The sequence below is a fragment of the Dromiciops gliroides genome, chromosome 4, assembly GCF_019393635.1.
Source record: "Dromiciops gliroides isolate mDroGli1 chromosome 4, mDroGli1.pri, whole genome shotgun sequence".
Lineage (NCBI taxonomy): Eukaryota > Metazoa > Chordata > Mammalia > Microbiotheria > Microbiotheriidae > Dromiciops > Dromiciops gliroides.
Window position 1 is genome coordinate 145,427,617 of NC_057864.1, and position 18,294 is coordinate 145,445,910.

Consider the following 18,294-nt stretch of genomic DNA (forward strand, 5'->3'; position numbering starts at 1 on the left):
GTATCTTTGCCAAGAAAACCCCCAAATGGGGTCATGAGGAGTCAGACATGACTGAACATTATTGTAGGCAGGATTGTTGTGAGGATCAAGTAAGGTATCTGTAAAGTCCTAGTACTATATAAATGCTAGCTATTATCATTACTATTGTTGGCAGCAATGTGGTGTAGTGGATAGAGCACTGGGCCTGCCATCAGGAAGACCTAAGTTCGAATCCAGCCTCCCTGGGCAAGCATCTATCTACCTCAGTTTCCCCACCTTTAAAAAAGAGATAACAATAGCATCTACTTCCCAGGATTATAGGTTTTTGTTAAGCACTTAGCACACAGTAGGCATATAATAAATGCTTATTCCCTTCCTCTCTCCCTCTGTTTCCTCATCTGTAAAAAGTAACTCCGACTTCCATGTATCTTAAAGATTACAGAGTTAAGTAGTCAGTCTCTTGTTATAGAAAAGGAAACTGCCTTTAAAAGTGATTAAAAGACTTTGGATTTATCACACTTATTTGGACTGATATTTGAACTTTCTAATTATGCCATCAGAGCTCATAGCCAGTTGTCAAATGTGGTTTCTTACCAATATAATATTTTCAGATTCTATTTCAAAGTTTGATTTTAGGTAGGAAATCTGAATAATTATGCCATCAGAGCTCATAGCCAGTTGTCAAATGTGGTTTCTTACCAATATAATATTTTCAGATTCTATTTCAAAGTTTGATTTTAGGTAGGAAATCTGAATTCAGGTTCAGATTTTTGGTTGGAAAAAAGGCACAAATTGTACGGGAGGGGTGTTGGGGAAAAACAGCTGATGAAACTGCGCACACAAGGTCCGGAGCAAGGCCCCTCCCTCGTTGGGTCCCGGGCGCGTGCCCTGACCCGGGACCCCAGGGAACGCACGCGCACGCACGCACGCGGCGCTGAGGCGCCCTGGGGAAGAGAAGCGGCGGCTGCGAGGCGGGGACGCGCGCGACCAATGGAGCTGGTTTTAGCTGAAGCGCTGCTTTCTCAGAGCCAGGACCCCCGCGCCCTGTTCGGAGCGCTCTGTGTCTGGGAGTCCCCGACCCCCGCGGAGCGCGTGGAGACGTTAAGGTTCCTTCTGCAACGTCTCGAGGAGGAGCAGGAGGGTGGCGGCGGCGCGAGCGCGCGTCCCGCGGCGCAGTTGCTGCAGGAGGCTGTGCGCGAGGTCGCGGAGGGGCACCTCATGCCGCTGCTTCGGAGCCTGCGGACCAGCCGGGCGGGGGCGCCGGACGGGGAGTCCTCGGTGCTTCGCGACCGCCGGCGCCGCGTGCTGAGGGCCGCGTGCGGGGCCCTGCGCTCGTGCGCCAGCCTGGCCGGGGGCCCCCAGCTGGCGGCCGGGTTGGTGCACGATGCGCTCCGCGACCTGCTCACCCTGAAGCCCGTGGCAGGCTCGGAGGAGGAGGCGGCGGCTCAGGCAGCTCCGGGGGAGCGCTGTGAGCTGGGCGCCGAGGAGGCCGTGGAGGTGCTGGTGGCCGTGGGCCCTTGCCTGCGGCCCCGCGAGGATCGAGCGCTGCTGGAGCGCGTGGCCCGGGAGGCCCTGGCTGTGGCGCTGGGGGACGAGGAGGCCGAGGAGCGGGCGGCGGCACTGGTGGCCGGGCGGCTGCTGCCGGCGCTGGGTCGGAGCAGCGCCCTCGAGCTCCGAGCGCTGTGGGACGGGCTCCTGCCCCGAGAGGAGGAGGAGGAGCCGGAGCCGGCGCCCAACGCGCCCCGCGTCGCCAGGCTGCTGCTGGTGCTGAGTGCCCTGGCTGACAGGCTACTGCCCACCCCGGGCGTGGGCGGAGCTTGGGTCGCCCCCGAGGGGGAGGTGCCCGATGCGAGGCGGTGCCCTCGCTTCTGGAGGGCGGTGCAGGCTGGCCTAGGGCACGCCGACGGGCTGACCCGCAAGAGAGCTCGCTATCTGCTGCAGAGGGCCGTGGAGGCTTCCGCGGGGCTCGGGGCCGAGTGCAGCTGCGGGGCCCACCATGCAAACGGTACAGGCCTTATCCCGGGGACCCAGACCTCAAACTGGGGGGCGGGAGAAGGGGACTCGCCGGACTCAGCCACTCCGGCTACGCGCTTTCTTCTTGGATACCTCCCCCATTTTCTTCTCCCAGTGCAGATCAGCAACATGTTGGGAAAGGGCACTGAGAAGTGACTTGCCCACGTCACATAGTTTATATGTCAGAGACGGGAGACCACACAACCTCTTTATAGACTTTTAAAAGATGCATTAAAGTCGCACATCAATTTCATGGTATATTTCCAGTTGAAGTGACAAGTTTGTGCCATAATAGGTCCTCTAGGTTAAGCTGCCCACTATTCGAGTTTTCATCAGCCTTTCCCTTCCCTTTCAAAAGGCCTATTTTTCCCTTCTGAATATAACCTTACAGGTCAATAACTTTTCATTTGGGAACACCAATGCGTTTAAAATTTGCCGAAAACAGTTCTTAGGATTCTGTTCTGTGCAAAATGAAGGGCACAGAAGGGTGTGTATAATAAAAATCTGCAGAATATAACACAGTAGGACCTTTATTGCAGTGATGCAGCTAAATTTAAGATAGTAAATCAAGTCGGCCTATTTGGGTAATTATCATTTTCTTTTAGTCTTTTTGGGACCTCCATTACACTAAAGGACTTCTGCTTTGTTTACCTTTGATGTAGAGGTAACAAACATCCTTAATGTCATACCATTTTAGTTCCAGTTTCTACATACTCTGGAACTATCTGTGGTGATTCTATTGGGAGTATTATTGCCCTTAGATTTAGAGGCTCTAAGATGCTGCTAGATAATATTATCCCTTCTTAGACATATCAAAGGAAACAGTTTAATAAAAGCATCAGAATGAGAATCAGTTGAGAATGATTCTTTTTTCTTTAGGTGCCTTTTTTTTTTCTTCAGAGCATTGAGGGTTAAGTGACTTCCCTGGGGTCATAGAGCTAGTGTCAAGTGTCTGAGGACGAATTTGAACTCAGGTCCTCCTGAATCCAGGGCTGGTGCTTTATCCACTGCCACCTAGCTACCCTCTAGGTGTCTGTCTTTTAATGAAATTGCTGTCAAAAGAGCAGATTTAATATGATATGAAGGCCTCTAATTTTTATTCCCATTATGTTAGACTTCAGTTTTCCAAGTATGTCAAGAATACTTGACTCAGCCCTTTTTCAGAGGTCAATTAAAGTTTACAGTGGGTTATATTTGTTCAATTCCTCTTGAACCAGAATTTCTACCAATAGGTGGCATTTGGAAAGTTATTGTGAACAATATGTTCTCCCCTTTTGAAAGGAGTGAATGCAGTAGGAGAAACATTTTTCCAAAGGATAATAACTTCCCAGATTTTATTACAGTTAGGTAGTCAGGAAAAAAATTGACAGGTCATAGACATACCATAAATGGCAACCAGGGTTTTTGAAAAATAAATACTGGTTGGTTATTTTGGAGGGAACCTTTGCTGCAGTTGTAAGTATTAAATCAGTTATCATTTGCTGGTAGGATTAAAAAGCCTCATTACAAAACATTTTATACCAGCCCATAATATTTTTACTAACTGTTCACATACTTAACAATGACAAAGATTAATGAACTTATGAAAGTGATCATCAGCTGTTGAGAAAACTGTTGTAGTGTTGTAGGTCTTTACTTAATTTATTATTCTTAATTGCATCTTAATTTCTTTTTAGACCAGGCATCCACTGTTACTGAACTTTGCACATGGGCTTGCTTTAGATTTTTATATACTAGAAAGCATTTTTTCATAATGCTAATGATATTGTTATATGAAGTACCATCATTAGTGAATATTTTGACGTTAATAGATGGAAATGACTGTATTTTTATTACATTAGAACCAAGTCTGTTTTGGTGGTCAGATAAGAAAAAAGAAGAACTCTTGAAGTTTTGGGAAAACTATATTTTAATAATGGAAACTCTAGAAGGAAATCAGGTAAGTGATTTAACGATTTTTATCACCATTGCCTTTGCAGGATAAATTACATAATACAACAAAATGAACTCTTCAGATTTTCAGATGTAAAAATAATTATTTTGGCTTTGGTTAAGCATGACAAAGTATGGGGCATATCTCACTTTTTGATACAAACATGTCCCTAAAAGTTGAATACAAATCATATTTTTATAGATGACATTTTCTTCCTTTGACTTAATATAATTATAGAAATGTACAGCTTTTCTTTTCTTCTTCTTTTTGCAATTGAACATCAGTTTCCAGTAATTCCTAAAAATTTAGTTGTTAAATTCCTGTCCTCACCAAATGAATGATCTGTAAACAAATAATTGAATGTAACAGGGGAGTACTTATTTCAAAGAAATCAACCTTGACTTGAATTCTTAAGTGAGCAATTTATCTGTTTTGTTAATTTGGATTTTTTAAATACTGAGGTTTCTTAGAAGCACAGTATGTGTAGTCACATATTATTGTCCATGCATTTAGGTAATTTATGAGTGCTGGTGAAAGAATCTGTTCATAGACTATTTAAAACAGTGGAAGTTAAAGTACTTTATAGTTTGTTTTGAAATGTATTAAAAAGTATAAGTCTGTGTGTGTGTGTGTGTGTGTGTGTGTGTGTGTGTGTGTATGTACACATATTTAAACAAGATTAGGAAGTGCTGTAGTGGAAAGAACACTGGACCTAAATCTGGGTTCCAGTCCTAATTTTCCAATTTAGTACCCATGTGTTCTTGGTATGTGGCTTAACTTCTGGACCTCAGTTTCTTTCCTCAAATGTTAAATGAACTTCTGACTCTTCTAGTTCTATAGCATATGATTTTAGGAATTCCCAACAGAGTGAAATAGTGATTCAGGGAGCTTAATTCTCCCATATTATGAGGCAGAGGTGTTGTGAAGACACTGACAATTGCATAGAAAGTGGACTGTACTTAAAGTCAGGAGATTTGAATATTAGTTCTGATTTTGCTGGTTGTGGGAAAACTCACGTGAGCTTGAATAGATCACTTGATCTTGCTGGGCCTGTTTGTTCATGAATGAAATGAGGGGCTTAGACTAGATGACTAACTCTGAGGGCCCTTCTAGTTCTAAATCTCTGTTCGTAATGCCTATGTCCCTTACAGTGCTATTGGGGATCAAAGATCATATTAGAAATAAAGGTAGTATATGTAAAAGGTCACTGAAAAATTATAAAATGGCATATAAAATCTGCATTTTTCATCTATTCTAAGGCACACATTACCTTTGTTCTTTATAATTCTAGTTCCCTGATTGAGCCTTTGTGCTATTTAAAAGAAGATGAATGTTTATAACAATCAAATTCTCAACTATTTTCCAACATGATTCCAAGATGTAATACCGGTATAATGAGACTAGATCTAAATTGGGTTTTGGGGCAGCTAGGTGGTGCAGTGGATAAAGCACTGGCCCTGGATTCAGGAAGACCTGAATTCAAAGCCAGCCTCAGACACTTGACACTTACTAGCTGTGTGACCCTGGACAAGTCACTTAACCCTCATTACCCTGTGTTTTGGAAGTGTTATTTCATCTGTTACAAAAAACTCTTGTCTTTATATTTCAGATACATGTTATAAAACCTGTCTTACCAAAGCTAAACAGTCTGTTTGATTATGTAGTGTCAGAGGAAAAAGGTAATGGTTCCCCTTTCAAGATGATTTATTTCTAAGCTTTTAAAGACATGTCTTTGTGTGGTAGCATTACTTTTGCTGCAGCCCTTCATAATTCCCTTAAAATAACAGGTTTTACCTCAGTGATTCTGAGTTACTTTTGAGGAACTTTAGAGACATTTTACTTGCACAAAATATGTAAAAGATGTATTAATATACTACGGTTGGTGGGGACTGCAGATAAGAATGGATCAGGGTTCCTCCATCTATTGAATTGACAGTAACAAAAGATAGATGATGACTCCTAATTGCCACATAGCTGGGATCTCTTAGTCAGGAATAGAGAATTCCAAGGTAAAGCTAAAATAGATGTCTTGGGCCTTATCCACTACAGTATTATGGATTCTTTTTAGTGGAGGATGTATAGAAACTATTTAGGTAATTCTTATGGATGTCTTACAAGACAGTTATATGAAATTGAAGTTCACATCAATGTAATAAGCAAACATAGGTTAACAGTATTTTGTATTCATGTGAATGATTAAGTACTATATTATAATGTTTACATATGAGAATTAACTTGGATTAGATGGGTTTTAGTACCCGTCTCAGAAAATTACAATTTTAATAGGTCGACCCTTTAGGAATTGAGTCTTATTCAGCTTATTGCAGTTATCTTTTGATGCACTGGGATTTTCACAGACCATAAGAATCTATGGTCCCACCTGGGGCTAGAATTTAATTGAATCCTGGTGTGACTTCACTTAGCTATCTAGTATTAAAATGATATGCTTATTATTATGTTTTGCCCACAGCTCTTAGAATATGAAATCAAATGGCAATGAATGATTTTTAAAAATTACGGCTGCCAAATGATTTTAAAAGCTTCTTGATGTAGATTATAGATAATGAACTAATTTACTGATAATATGTTGTGAATTGATGTTGAAAAATCAGTTTTGGAAAAGAATTAAAGGATAAAAATGTTCATTTCTGAAAAGCCAGAAATATGTACAGTAAATAGAAAGTAGCCAAGTCCCCATTCCAATTTTCTCATCTGTAAAATGGGGGTAATAATTTTAATATAATTGTTTCACATGGTGGTTGTATGGAATGTACTTTATAAAACATGAAACAATCTATAAAGATGAGTTACTGAATATTGAAGATTTTTGTTGCTAATTCCAAATTTATACATACCCCTTCAAAGCAGGGAATTTCTGTGTTTGGCATACCCGAAATATTACATAGTTCCCTCTACAATGTGAGACTGCCTGAATCCAATTAATAATGAAATTTTGGGGGTATTTGATAGTTAAACTTTCTCAGATGGCATTCAATACTCACCCACTTCTCTACTGAATTTTACCTTTTAGTGATCAGTATAAGGCTGTATGTAATGTTTTAGATGAATATCTCATAACTCAGACCAAAGGCAAAATTGGGTTTTTGTTTTGACAGCATGTTGGCTCCTTCATCCATCCTGGCATATGTGTATTTATACAAGAATGTTTGAAAGTGAAAACAAAACCCTGACCAAAGAAGGCATTATGCACTTTTTGGAGCTTTGTGAAACAAAGGGTCTTCCAGGTGCACCAGGATTTTCTGAGGTAATGGTAATGTTCCCTGCCCCCATTGCCACAACTCTGAAAGACATCTGTTGTACTTTTTTATCCTTAAGGAATTAATAGAACACCATTATTGCATGGCTTATTTCATGACTTTTAGGGAAAACAAATTCTATCCCTCTAAATATAGCTACTACAGATAGGAGAAGCCAATTGATAGTAAGATTAGCTTAATAAAGTATATGTTAGTCTTGTCTTCCATTATAAAAAGGTTTCATTGTACTAGTAATACAGACCACATAAATATATTAGTGTTATTGCAAATTATGACTTAGAATAGGCCTATTAGTGATGTTATGCCTATGATTCAAAACAACTATATCATGGCTATACTTTTTCATTAAATGCAGCCATTTTACCTGTTTGGGCCATGATCATCCTAATTTATAATTATTTTTTTTTAGTAATTATATATAATAAATTATGCTTATAGGGACTTTAACACAAAACCAAGTCTATAAGTGTTAAAGCTACATTTGGAAACTTTGTCATTTTAGAATAATTTGCTGCTTATAGAAAATTCTGATTTTCTGCTTTAACAAAGGTTTGCTCTGTCCTTTCACTTATTATCTGAATAGCTAACATGATTATTTTCAGAAATGCCATATAACTAATCTCATTAAGTCTCATGATCCTGTTTGTGAATTTACCACCTTAACCAATGTCCAGCAAAATTCCAGAGATATAATTTAACATTTTTTTTTCCTTTAACTTCCAGGTAAGGGGCTTGAATCTCCTCTTGAGCACCTTATTCTCTCTTTCTGTCACTGCCTTTATTCCAGCATGTTACTACTTCAGGTTCCTTTCCTGCTCCTTGAACCAGCACATGAACCCTCTTCTCAGTATCCCAAACTTTTATATCAGGTGGGCAAATAGCTCTACTGGCTTTATCATTCTGGCAGAATTTATCTGCTTAAAAAGCACATCATTGTGTTCTGGCTTCTGTTAACCTTGGAGTTAAACATTAGTGAGAGAGGTCTGTTTTGTTTATAGCACCCCTTCCTTCTCCCTGTTTAGGAAGAATACAAATCAAAGCCAGCGTAGTTATTTACTGGACTTCAAAATTACAAATACAAGTTAATATAAACTATGTGCCTTTCTTTTTCAGTTTATTATTGGACCACTAATGGAAGCCCTTTCAGAAAGTTCTTTATATAGCAGGTAAATCCTCTAATACTTAATTATGATACATAACAATAAGAAAAAGAATATGTCATAGGTTAGTACATTGCCAAATATTTTGTGGGGGGCCTGATTTTACATTGATGGCTTGTTTTAATAGGGCCATTCTTTTATCAATTTTTTCTTTTCCCTCTTTAATTAAAAACAAACAAAAAAACCCAAACAGATATTTGTGTTATTTCTCTTTTTCCCCCCCATTTTTCTCCCTTCTTTAGTATGCATTGTTCCCTCCCCTGGTCCCAGCCCCCTTTCCCTCCTTTTTGGTTTTTAGAAAGTACATCATCATCAGCCCCTCACATGTCAGTGGTTTTTGACTTTCACTTGGGCCTGGTTGAAGTTGGAGGCTATGGTCAGCCTCCCACTATCAGTGAGAAATACCACTGACTGGAATAAGAGGAGATTGTGAGTAGTTTCTATATTCTTTGTATTCCTGAACTCTGTTTTCAAGAATTTTCCACAGTTTTAAAAAGTAATTTTCTTTGTAAATATTGATAATGTGAAGTAGAAGTTAACATTCCTGTGTTCAGCATACCTATGTTTAAGACTTGTAGAAAGCTCACATTTGTCTATAGTTATTTCAATAATTAGATTAAATGAATTAATTATTTCAAGATTTTATGTGCTAAGTTATGTTAATATTTAGTCTAATTTAATCACTATATAAAGAGTATAGTGATACTTGACGTGCCAATTATTTTGTAGTTTTCAAATAACTCATTACTCTTGAATAGTTTTCTGTAGCAATTAGACAGCTGGAGAGCAGTAAAACCAATGAAGACACTTAATGTTTTCTATAAGGTTTGGAAAACATTTATTATGGCATGCTTTTAGATTCTAGTCTAATGTGTTCAATTAACAGATAATGTTCATGGCAGAATCATATAGGAGGAAAAAATGACTGATAAATGTTGACAACTAAGCGTCATAGCAGAAATAACTTATTGCCAATATATCTGTCTTGGCCATGAATACTATTTTTTTTATCTAGGGAGACAAAAATTTATTTTTGGTAATGTTATTTGGTGACAGAGTTTATATATATACTTCAGTACTTGACTGCATTGTGATGTGATCCAGAGTTTAGCACAGGGCCTGGCACATAATAAATGCATATTGGATTGGATTGATCTCATTGATGTGGGTATCTTTCTAAATGTGCAAATAGTAATTCATCTGTACCATCTCATACTGTGACTTTTTTTCTATATCCTCTGATAGATCTTCCATAGGGGATCCACCTACTGTACTATGGACTTTCCTTCTTGGGTCTTTTTTTTTTTTTTTTTAGTGAGGCAATTGGAGTTAAGTGACTTGCCCAGGGTCACACAGCTAGTAAGTGTTAAGTGTCTGAGGCTGGATTTGAACTCAGGTCCTCCTGACTCCAGGGCTGGTGCTCTATCCACTGTGCCACCTAGCTGCCCCAACAATTTAGGCTTTTAAGCATTTATTTTTTTAATTTTATTTTTAAGTGAGGCAATTGGGGTTAAGTGACTTGCCCAGGGTTGCACAGCTAGTAAGTGTTAAGTGTCTGAGGCTAGATTTGAACTCAGGTCCTCTTGACTCCAGGGTCGATGCTCTATCCACTGTGCCACCTAGCTGCCCCCATCTTGGGTCTTTTACCATTCTGTGGGTAGAGTATTATACCTGACTTGTCTATAGACCGTCCATCACTTCTGCTACATTGCCAATCTGCCTCCTTTTACAATCTTACACCTGGAGGATATCTTCTATGTATACAAAATTTATACATATTCTTAAAAAGTAATCAAGATAGTGTAGCACAAGCCATGATTATGTAGTATTTTCTTAGGCCATATCTGGTCTCAAAAGGTAAAACATATAATCCTGAGTCTTTGTAGTCAGAAAATCTTGATCTACCCTCCAAATATACTATAACATAGGATATCTATTTAAGAAAACAAACTTTCAACTTTGTTTAATCATTAAAGACTAGTGGACCATGATGTACTTAGATGAGCTGCAGTGTCATGTTTCATGAAGAGGCCTATTTAACATTCCTTTTTTTCTCCTCTGTTATAGGTCTCCAGGCCAAAAGATAGGAAGCTGTTCCCCTTTGGGAATGAAATTACAGACATTTTTAGTCACTTATGTTTCCCTCCTTCCAGAAGACATAAAGAGTAGGTTTTGATGGAGTATTCTATGAACATGTTATCTTTCTTACTTTTTTTTTTTGGCATGTGAGGCATTCTCATTCCTAATGTAATTAAATAATATTTCACTAAACATTGATTAGCATCTACCATATACAAGGCAATATGCTAGCTGTTGGGTGTTATGCTATTGCATATATGCTAGTTGCTGGGGAAGTGGAAGGGGAAGGGGGCAGTGTGAGAACATAGACACACGTATGTAAATACAAATTACTTTGGAGACCAATCAGCTAGCAGGATCACCAAAGCCTTTATAGATAAAGTAGTAACTGAATTTGATGTGGAAAATCACACGTAGCCTCTGACCTTGTCTGTCTCAAACAGACCCTGGCCTTGCTGTGTCCCAGCTGCAGCTACAGGCCTTCTTTGTGTGATAATTACTGACCTCATCCTTATGTGATACACTTTTATGTATCTTGCTGACTGTACCACTATACCATGCCTACTCTTTTTTGTATATAACCAGGTGGGCTACGATACTCGGGGCCCATTGTTGGAGGTTTGAGCACCCCCTTGGGACTGCACTTAATAAACTCTCTCTCTCTCTCCACCTTGAGTACTTGGCTGGGTATTTTCTGTGTCAATTGTGCCATAACAAGCTCAACCTTGAAAAAAGTTAAGGATGCTAAGTGTTATAGATGAGTAGAGGATGCATTTTAGGTATGTTGGACAAATTGCATGACAATATGGAGATGGGAAATAGAACGCTGAGTTTTGAGACTTAGCTAGAAGTTCAGTTTGACTGGAACTTGGCTTATGCGAAAGGAAGTAATATGGAATAAGGCTAGGAAGGCAGGCTGGAGCCAGATTGTGGAAGTTTTTTAGATACTAGGCTGAGGAGTTTATGTTTTATTTTTGGGTCATGGAGCCACCAAAGATTTTTGCCAAAGGAGTAACATGGTCAGATTCTTGTTTTAGGAATATTAATTTGGTAACTATATGAAGGATGGATTGGGGAGGGGCAAAGCTGGAAGTAGGCAGACCAGTTAGGAGGCTATATCATGAGTCCAGGTGAGAGATGATAAGTGTATGTATGGTAGGATAGTGACCGTGTGAGTCAAGAGAAGGATGTGTGTGATATAGAAGGATGATTGACAAGATAGGCATCTAATTCAATATAGGGTGTGAGGGAGAGGAAAGAGTAAGGAATGTCCATGAGACTGGCAATCTAGGCAACTGAAAAGAAGTTGAGTCCCTCAAATTTTGGAGGATGGGTAATTTTAGTGGGAAGATAATATTGTTTCAGAAGTGAAAAATCGCGCTCTTGCTCTTTCTGGGTGTCCTTTTTCTGTCAAAATTACAGAGGTATCTTAGATTGTGATTCACTAAGGATGACTGCCGTTGTACATAATACATTAGTGTATTAATGAAGGACTTCTAAAGCTGGCTTGCTTTTCAGGCCATCTGCCATTTAATTTTTAGAATTAAAGAGGATAAAGACAGAAAACTTGGCTTAGAAAATTTTTGAAACTAAAACGCTTAAATTGGCTAACCACAAGAACCCTTTGTATTGTATCATTCCTATTGACATATGAGGTATTTCTTAAGTCTCATTTTTAGTAAATTTAGTAAAATTAATCATTGGTACAATAGACCCTTTATAGAACCAGATTTAGACAGAGATATTAGACTTTATGTAAGAGCTAATGAACTGGAAATGTCCAAGGAGATTTTTAGTCCAAGAGGTTAGGAAGATGAGGTTTACTGAGTTGGCAAGCAAAGCAGAGGTGATATCATCCTTTTAATAGCAGACAAGGCTTGACATTAGGACTCTTTGGCTTTATTTTCACTTCATCCTTTATAATTAGCATGAGTTATTGTGAGGATTAAATGAGATACTATTTGTAAAGCTCTTTGCAAACTTTAAAGCATTTGCATAAATGCTAGTGATTACTATATTAATATTACTAATAATAGTTGAATGGCCCTGGTCATATAACATAACATTCCTATTTTCTTATCATTAAATTTATATATGGGATGTTAAGATGATCACTGATAATATATGTATGGAACTTAGAAGATATTTAAGAGACAAGTGCTTTATAATAAAAGATTCTTTTATTCACAAAATAATTAGGCTGCCATTCAAGCTTCTTTTTTTCTCCTTCTCTATTTCCTTTCCCTTTATATAAAGATCTTGCCAGGAAAATGGAGCAGAAAGAGCAGTGGGAAGAAATTGAGATATCTGGTATTGAGGTGTGGTGTTTGATGTTGTAATGTTGAGTAGCACTTTGTGGCATGGACTTTTGATCAAAAGATAGCATTTGATCCTGGTTTTCTAAGAGAATCATGATAGAGTAGTTCTGAGAGAAAAAGTAGCCAAAGGCAAAATTAATGGGTAAGCTGAATTTATTGAAAACAAGTATTTAAGAGTGTAGCTGGGTAAAAATGTATTCGATATCTCTCTTTAGATCGATGAGAACCATAGTAGGAGACTTTCAAATAATATTTATTTCTGTGCCATTTTCAGTGGTCTTCGTGAAATCATGAATTAAGTAATAATTAAGCAAATATTTAATAAGTGCTTTATGTATCAGAGTTCTATGATAAGCACTGGGAATATACTAGGATAGCACAGACAAAAATAACTAATACAAAATAATACACAACTACCTAAGAGAAGTGTAAGGTATTTACTGTGTGAGATCAAAGGGTAAAAACATCACTACCACTTGGGGGAACAGGTACAAGTTTAGGGTGGACTTTAATGAATGGTTAGGAATTCAACAGACTTGGAAGAAATATGTTATCCTTATCCCCACAAGATTAATGAATAATTGAAATGTAAAACTTTATGAATGTCAAATGATGTCATTATTTAGTAATTATATAGTACCATATATATGTATTATGTGCATGTATGTATGTATATATTTAGCAGATTTCAGTCCAGAAGTTAAAGAAATGGAAATGTAATGTAATATGGAAAAAAAGTTCTGTTTACTTGGTCAAAGAAAATAGTGTTTTTCCCCAGTTGATTTTTTTATTTTTCTCTGCATGAATCTTTGAGGAAGAGTGTAAGTTCCATTTTTTTTATTAAGCTTTTCTTTCTTTCCTTATTTTTTTTTTGGGGGGGGGGGTAACAATGAGAGTTAAGTGACTTGCCCAGGGTCACAGCTAGTTAAGTGTCAAGTATCTGAGGCTGGATTTGGATTCAGGTCCTCCTGAATCCGGCCCCCCCCCCCCATTAAGCTTTTCTATCTTTTGGTATTGAACTTTGTAACAAGTTATAATGGTTAATATGTGAAAGAAGTAACTACATATACAGAGTACTTCAGTATGGTTATGGGATGTATTTTTGTAAAGTAATGATGTGAGGAATATAATTTGGATTACTTTCAGAATTCTGTAAATTTGACATAAATACCTAATTTGTTTTTATTATGGCATTAACTTTAACAAAGAAGAATACTTTCACTAATAAAGGGGAAAAGCAAATTAGAAACCTTACTTCCTAATTTTTTTTCCTTTTAGATAGTTTCCTATTGAAATTTATTAAGAAGATGACAAGTAGGCACTGGTGTGCTGTTCCCATTTTATTTCTGTCCAGGGCTCTGGCACACATCCCACGATGTAAAGTACTTGGGGTAGAAGGCCTCCTTGCTCTCAGGTAATCAGTTATATTCAGTAAGTATTTAGGGTCATATATATATGTGCATGTCTGTGTGTGTATACATATATACACATATATATGACATATAGCTTTCCTTTACTGTATTGAACTTTCTTCACAAATTAAATGTTTTAATTTTCTGTTGGAAGTTGGATCCTGTGGTAACACTACCATTTGTTTTCATATCTGTACTTTACTTAACCCTGGGGAAAAAACCAAAACAAAACAGCTCTGTAATGTAAAGCTGAGTATTCTGGGCATAGTTTCTTTTATGTTTTACTAATATAAATAATGTAGTAAAGATCTTTAGGTTTCTGAAGCACTTTAAATAATACTAGTAACTTTTGTGTGTTAGTATTTAATCAAATACAGATAGAATAATAGCTGGATTTATATAGTACATTTATATAGTATAGCATAGTAAAAGGTTTGAAAAATGCCTTACTTCATTGTCTTGTTCTACCCTCAGAACATCTCCTTGTACATACTACAGGTATTATTATCACAATTTATAAATGAGGAATATGAAATTAAAGAGATGTTAAGCTATTAAAGCTTCTTTTCTCATTCCTTCAATATTCTGACCCTATATTCTGACATTGACTGTAACCTGGACACCTCCAAATGATACCATTCTCTTGCCACACTTTCCAGAACTGGTTATACTTTCTTTCATATTGCCCAGCTGACTGGTAGTAAGGTGAGGAGAGGATTCGGAATACTCCTGGTTACCTATTGCCTCTTCCAGACTTCTCCCTCTGCCGCTTTTACTAAGGAGTCTCTCCTTTTGAGTTTTACTCACCCTATGTGAATTGTCCTATCTGGATCCTAGTGGCTTTTTATTGTAATAACAGTATTCTCCTTCCTTTCTCAGTGAGTTAAGTCTTTCTAAGAAAATGTTTCTGTCCTTCATAACATCCTGCTATCACCCATATCTCAAGTACCCAAACTTAGTAGTTTTTCAAGCTACTCGGTTCCCATGACTTGTTCCTCTGTTCCATGTAAGTTACACACAGAAAGAGTCATGTTCTTGATCTTGGTATCATGCACAGATGTTCTGTTTCCTTATTAAAAAAAGCCTCTGAAATTCCTTTTACCCCTCCCCCCTTTAAAAAAAATAATCCCTATTCCTATTCTTTAGTTTCATCATAATCTCCATTTCTTCTGCGCATCTGTAAAATGAAGGGGTTGGATTAGATGGTCTCTAACTATAACCTGATAAAATCTATGATCTGTGAAGTTACTTGATAATTTTGCTTATGTAAACAACCAGTTTCTAGGTAATAAGGAATATGTTTTTTAGGTTGAGAGTAAGCTTTGATGGTAGAAGGCTTAATTAAAAATCACAGGAATAAAAAAATCTAATTGATGACTTTGTCAGCATAAGGAATGATAGACAAAATAAAATTTTTAACTTTTGTTAGTGCATATGCATTATTTATGAGTCATAATTTAAGGGCTATTATATATAGTTACATAAATGTGGAAATGTACATTAAAAGAATGTTTGATTGTAGGGATGTTCTTCAGTGTACTATGATTACACATCAGATTCTTTTGAGGGGAGCAGCTCAGTGCTACCTTCTTCAAACAGCTATGAATTTGATAGATGTGGTAAGTTCTTTACTTCTCCAATATTTCAGTTAAAAAGTCTTTTAGAACACAGTCATTACTTCATGGATGAATGGATTTTAAAAAATAAACTGACAGAGACCTTGTTTTTGGAGCTCTTGTCTGAGTTAATTTCTTTTACATCCCTAAAGATTGGATATGGTTACTGGTTCCCTTGTTTTTAGTTAATTTCAATATGGAGGCAAAACTACTTTAATAACATTGGTATTTTTATCACCTTTCTCCATCATTTAAAGGAATATTGTCTTACCCTAGAGGAATAGGAAGATCTAGGAGAAAACTTTCTTTAGTCATTTAACCTTAGAATGAACAAAGTTAATAGAAAAGAACAAGTGGTGTTTGTAGGAACGGCACCCTTAGTTAAGACTTTAATTCACAACTGGTAACTACATTTTTAAGGGAAATAGGTTTATAGAATAAACCCTACTATATTCACAAATATGTTGACATTTTTCCTAATAATATGTGAGAACTATTTATTGTTTAGATTGAAATGTGAAATTATATAATTTTAAAGAAATGGGTTTCCTACTTTTAGACTTAACTTGGAGTAATACCATATTTTAAATTCTGATATATTTGATTTTTTAAATAAAGTAATTTTGTTTTATTAAAACTGTTCTGATCTTTTTGACTAAATATTTTCTTTCATATTTTTCCAGGAAAAGGTGTCATTATCAGATGTCTCAAATTTCCTCATGTCCTTGAGACAAGAAGAATCCTTAGGCAGAGGTACTGCACTGTGGACAGAGGTGAGACTTGAAAATAATTGATCAGGTCTTTGTAATTGTTTAAAAATTGTTATCTAGGGGCATCTAGGTGGTGCAGTGGATAACCCACCAGCCCTGGATTCAGGAGGACCTGAGTTCAAATGTGGCCTCAGACACTTGACACTTGCTGGCTGTGTCACCCTGGGCAAGTCATTTAACCCTCATTGCCCTGCAAAAAAATTAAAAAGTAATAAAAAAATAAAAATAAAAATTGCTATCTAGTAAATTTCTTAGTAGCCACTTGTACAAAATGTAATGGTTATTTTGCTATGTATAAGTAGAACAGAACTCTGTTCCATTATTCATAGTCTGTACTAGGTAAAGCTTCCGGTTATTATGGAGGAATAGAGGAGAATATTTAGCAGAGAGGTAGGTATGTTTACAAGAAGAGGCAGTGGTGGTTAGTAGATCTCTGGTTGGTGTCTGGTTACTTGGTTAGGTATAGCTTAGAGATGATGGAAAATGTTAGACTCAAGAGTAGATGGAAATTGAAGATAGAAAACTCCAGATAGAAAGACTCAGAGGGAATATATATTTATTTAAATCAAAGGAAAGTCATCCATGATTGTTACTATAGTTGAGGACTTTAGAAAAGGAGCAACCTACAAGTGTCGTCTCTAGACTTAGAATGGAATTAAGTTACTTATCTTGGGCTGTTTAGTAGCTCTTTTAGTTTGAGTTTTCTCTTTGCTTTTTTAATTCAGTTAAACAGATTTTTAAGCTCTTATTATGTACCAAGGATACAAAGGTGAAACAAAACATAGATGCTACTCTCTCAAAGAGCTTGCTTACAGTTTAATTAGGAGCTTATATTCTGGTTACTTGCCTTAAAGAAATTTTGTGACATATTTTGAACTCGTTTGAATTTAACATGCCAAGTAGTCATTTGGGAGAAAATGAGAGATTCATAGAATTGAAGAGTAAACAAATAATTGAACAAAAAATTCTTATAAAAGTCCGCTTTTGAGGAGATTAAAAGAAAGTTTAGCATCTCCCTCACTCTCAAATTCAAAGAACAGTGGAACTCATTTGAAGACTGACTGTCCCAGGAGAATAAGCAGTATGAAATCCTTCTAGTTATTTGTTCCTAGGATATAGTATAAATTCCAGATTTCTTTCCAGATACAAACTCTTTGTTGAGCTCTTAGTCTGTGTTGTGCTTTTTAATATGGAGGATACAAAAAAATGTTGAGGATGCTATAATTGAATTGGGGGAATGACCTAAGACATGAAACAGTTATGGAGCATGATAGGACAGTAATCAGGTGATAAATAGTATAAATGTAGTGGGAAGTAAGAGAAGGGCCATTGATTTTAGGTTAGTAAACATTCTGGAGAAAAGTGGGACCTGATGGGGATTGTCCTTGAAGGAAGAGTAGAATTTGGATATGTAGAAAGGAAGGGGGAGGATATTCTTAGTATACCACAGTAGCATGAGCAAAGACACAAGGGCAGGAAGGAATGAGCAGGATCTAAAAGGGGCAGTTTAGTGAACTGGTTTCTCTTTGAGGACTGCCTTTAGGGCATTTCAGATCCTGCCTCAGGCACTTACTAGGCTCTTGATATTGAGCAAGTAACTCAGCTTCAGTTTCTGTAAAATGGGGTTGCTGTGAGGATCAAATGAGGTAACAGGAAAAGTACTAGTAATGACAGTATTTATGGTGTAAACTCCGTTTAGACTTGATAAGGTGGGGCAGGCACTGATTAGTGTGTGG

The 18,294-nt window shown here is 37.4% G+C and overlaps 1 protein-coding gene across 4 annotated transcripts in view; it reads left to right on the plus strand.

Moving 5' to 3' along the window:
- The first annotated feature begins 932 nt into the window (after positions 1 to 932).
- Positions 933 to 18,294, plus strand: part of TARBP1 (TAR (HIV-1) RNA binding protein 1) — a 72,282-nt gene continuing 54,920 nt past the window's right edge. For 2 of the 4 annotated variants that reach the window (XM_044000389.1, XM_044000390.1), the window contains exons 1-10: positions 933 to 1,984; positions 3,834 to 3,931; positions 5,535 to 5,604; positions 7,042 to 7,190; positions 8,007 to 8,072; positions 8,317 to 8,369; positions 10,431 to 10,528; positions 14,039 to 14,174; positions 15,695 to 15,791; positions 16,472 to 16,561. In XM_044000389.1, the coding sequence (XP_043856324.1) occupies positions 970 to 1,984; positions 3,834 to 3,931; positions 5,535 to 5,604; positions 7,042 to 7,190; positions 8,007 to 8,072; positions 8,317 to 8,369; positions 10,431 to 10,528; positions 14,039 to 14,174; positions 15,695 to 15,791; positions 16,472 to 16,561 (1,872 nt within the window). In that variant the 5' untranslated portion in view covers positions 933 to 969. The remainder of the gene's footprint in view (positions 1,985 to 3,833; positions 3,932 to 5,534; positions 5,605 to 7,041; positions 7,191 to 8,006; positions 8,073 to 8,316; positions 8,370 to 10,430; positions 10,529 to 14,038; positions 14,175 to 15,694; positions 15,792 to 16,471; positions 16,562 to 18,294) is intronic. The other 2 variants (XM_044000391.1, XM_044000392.1) reach the window with 1 other exon arrangement.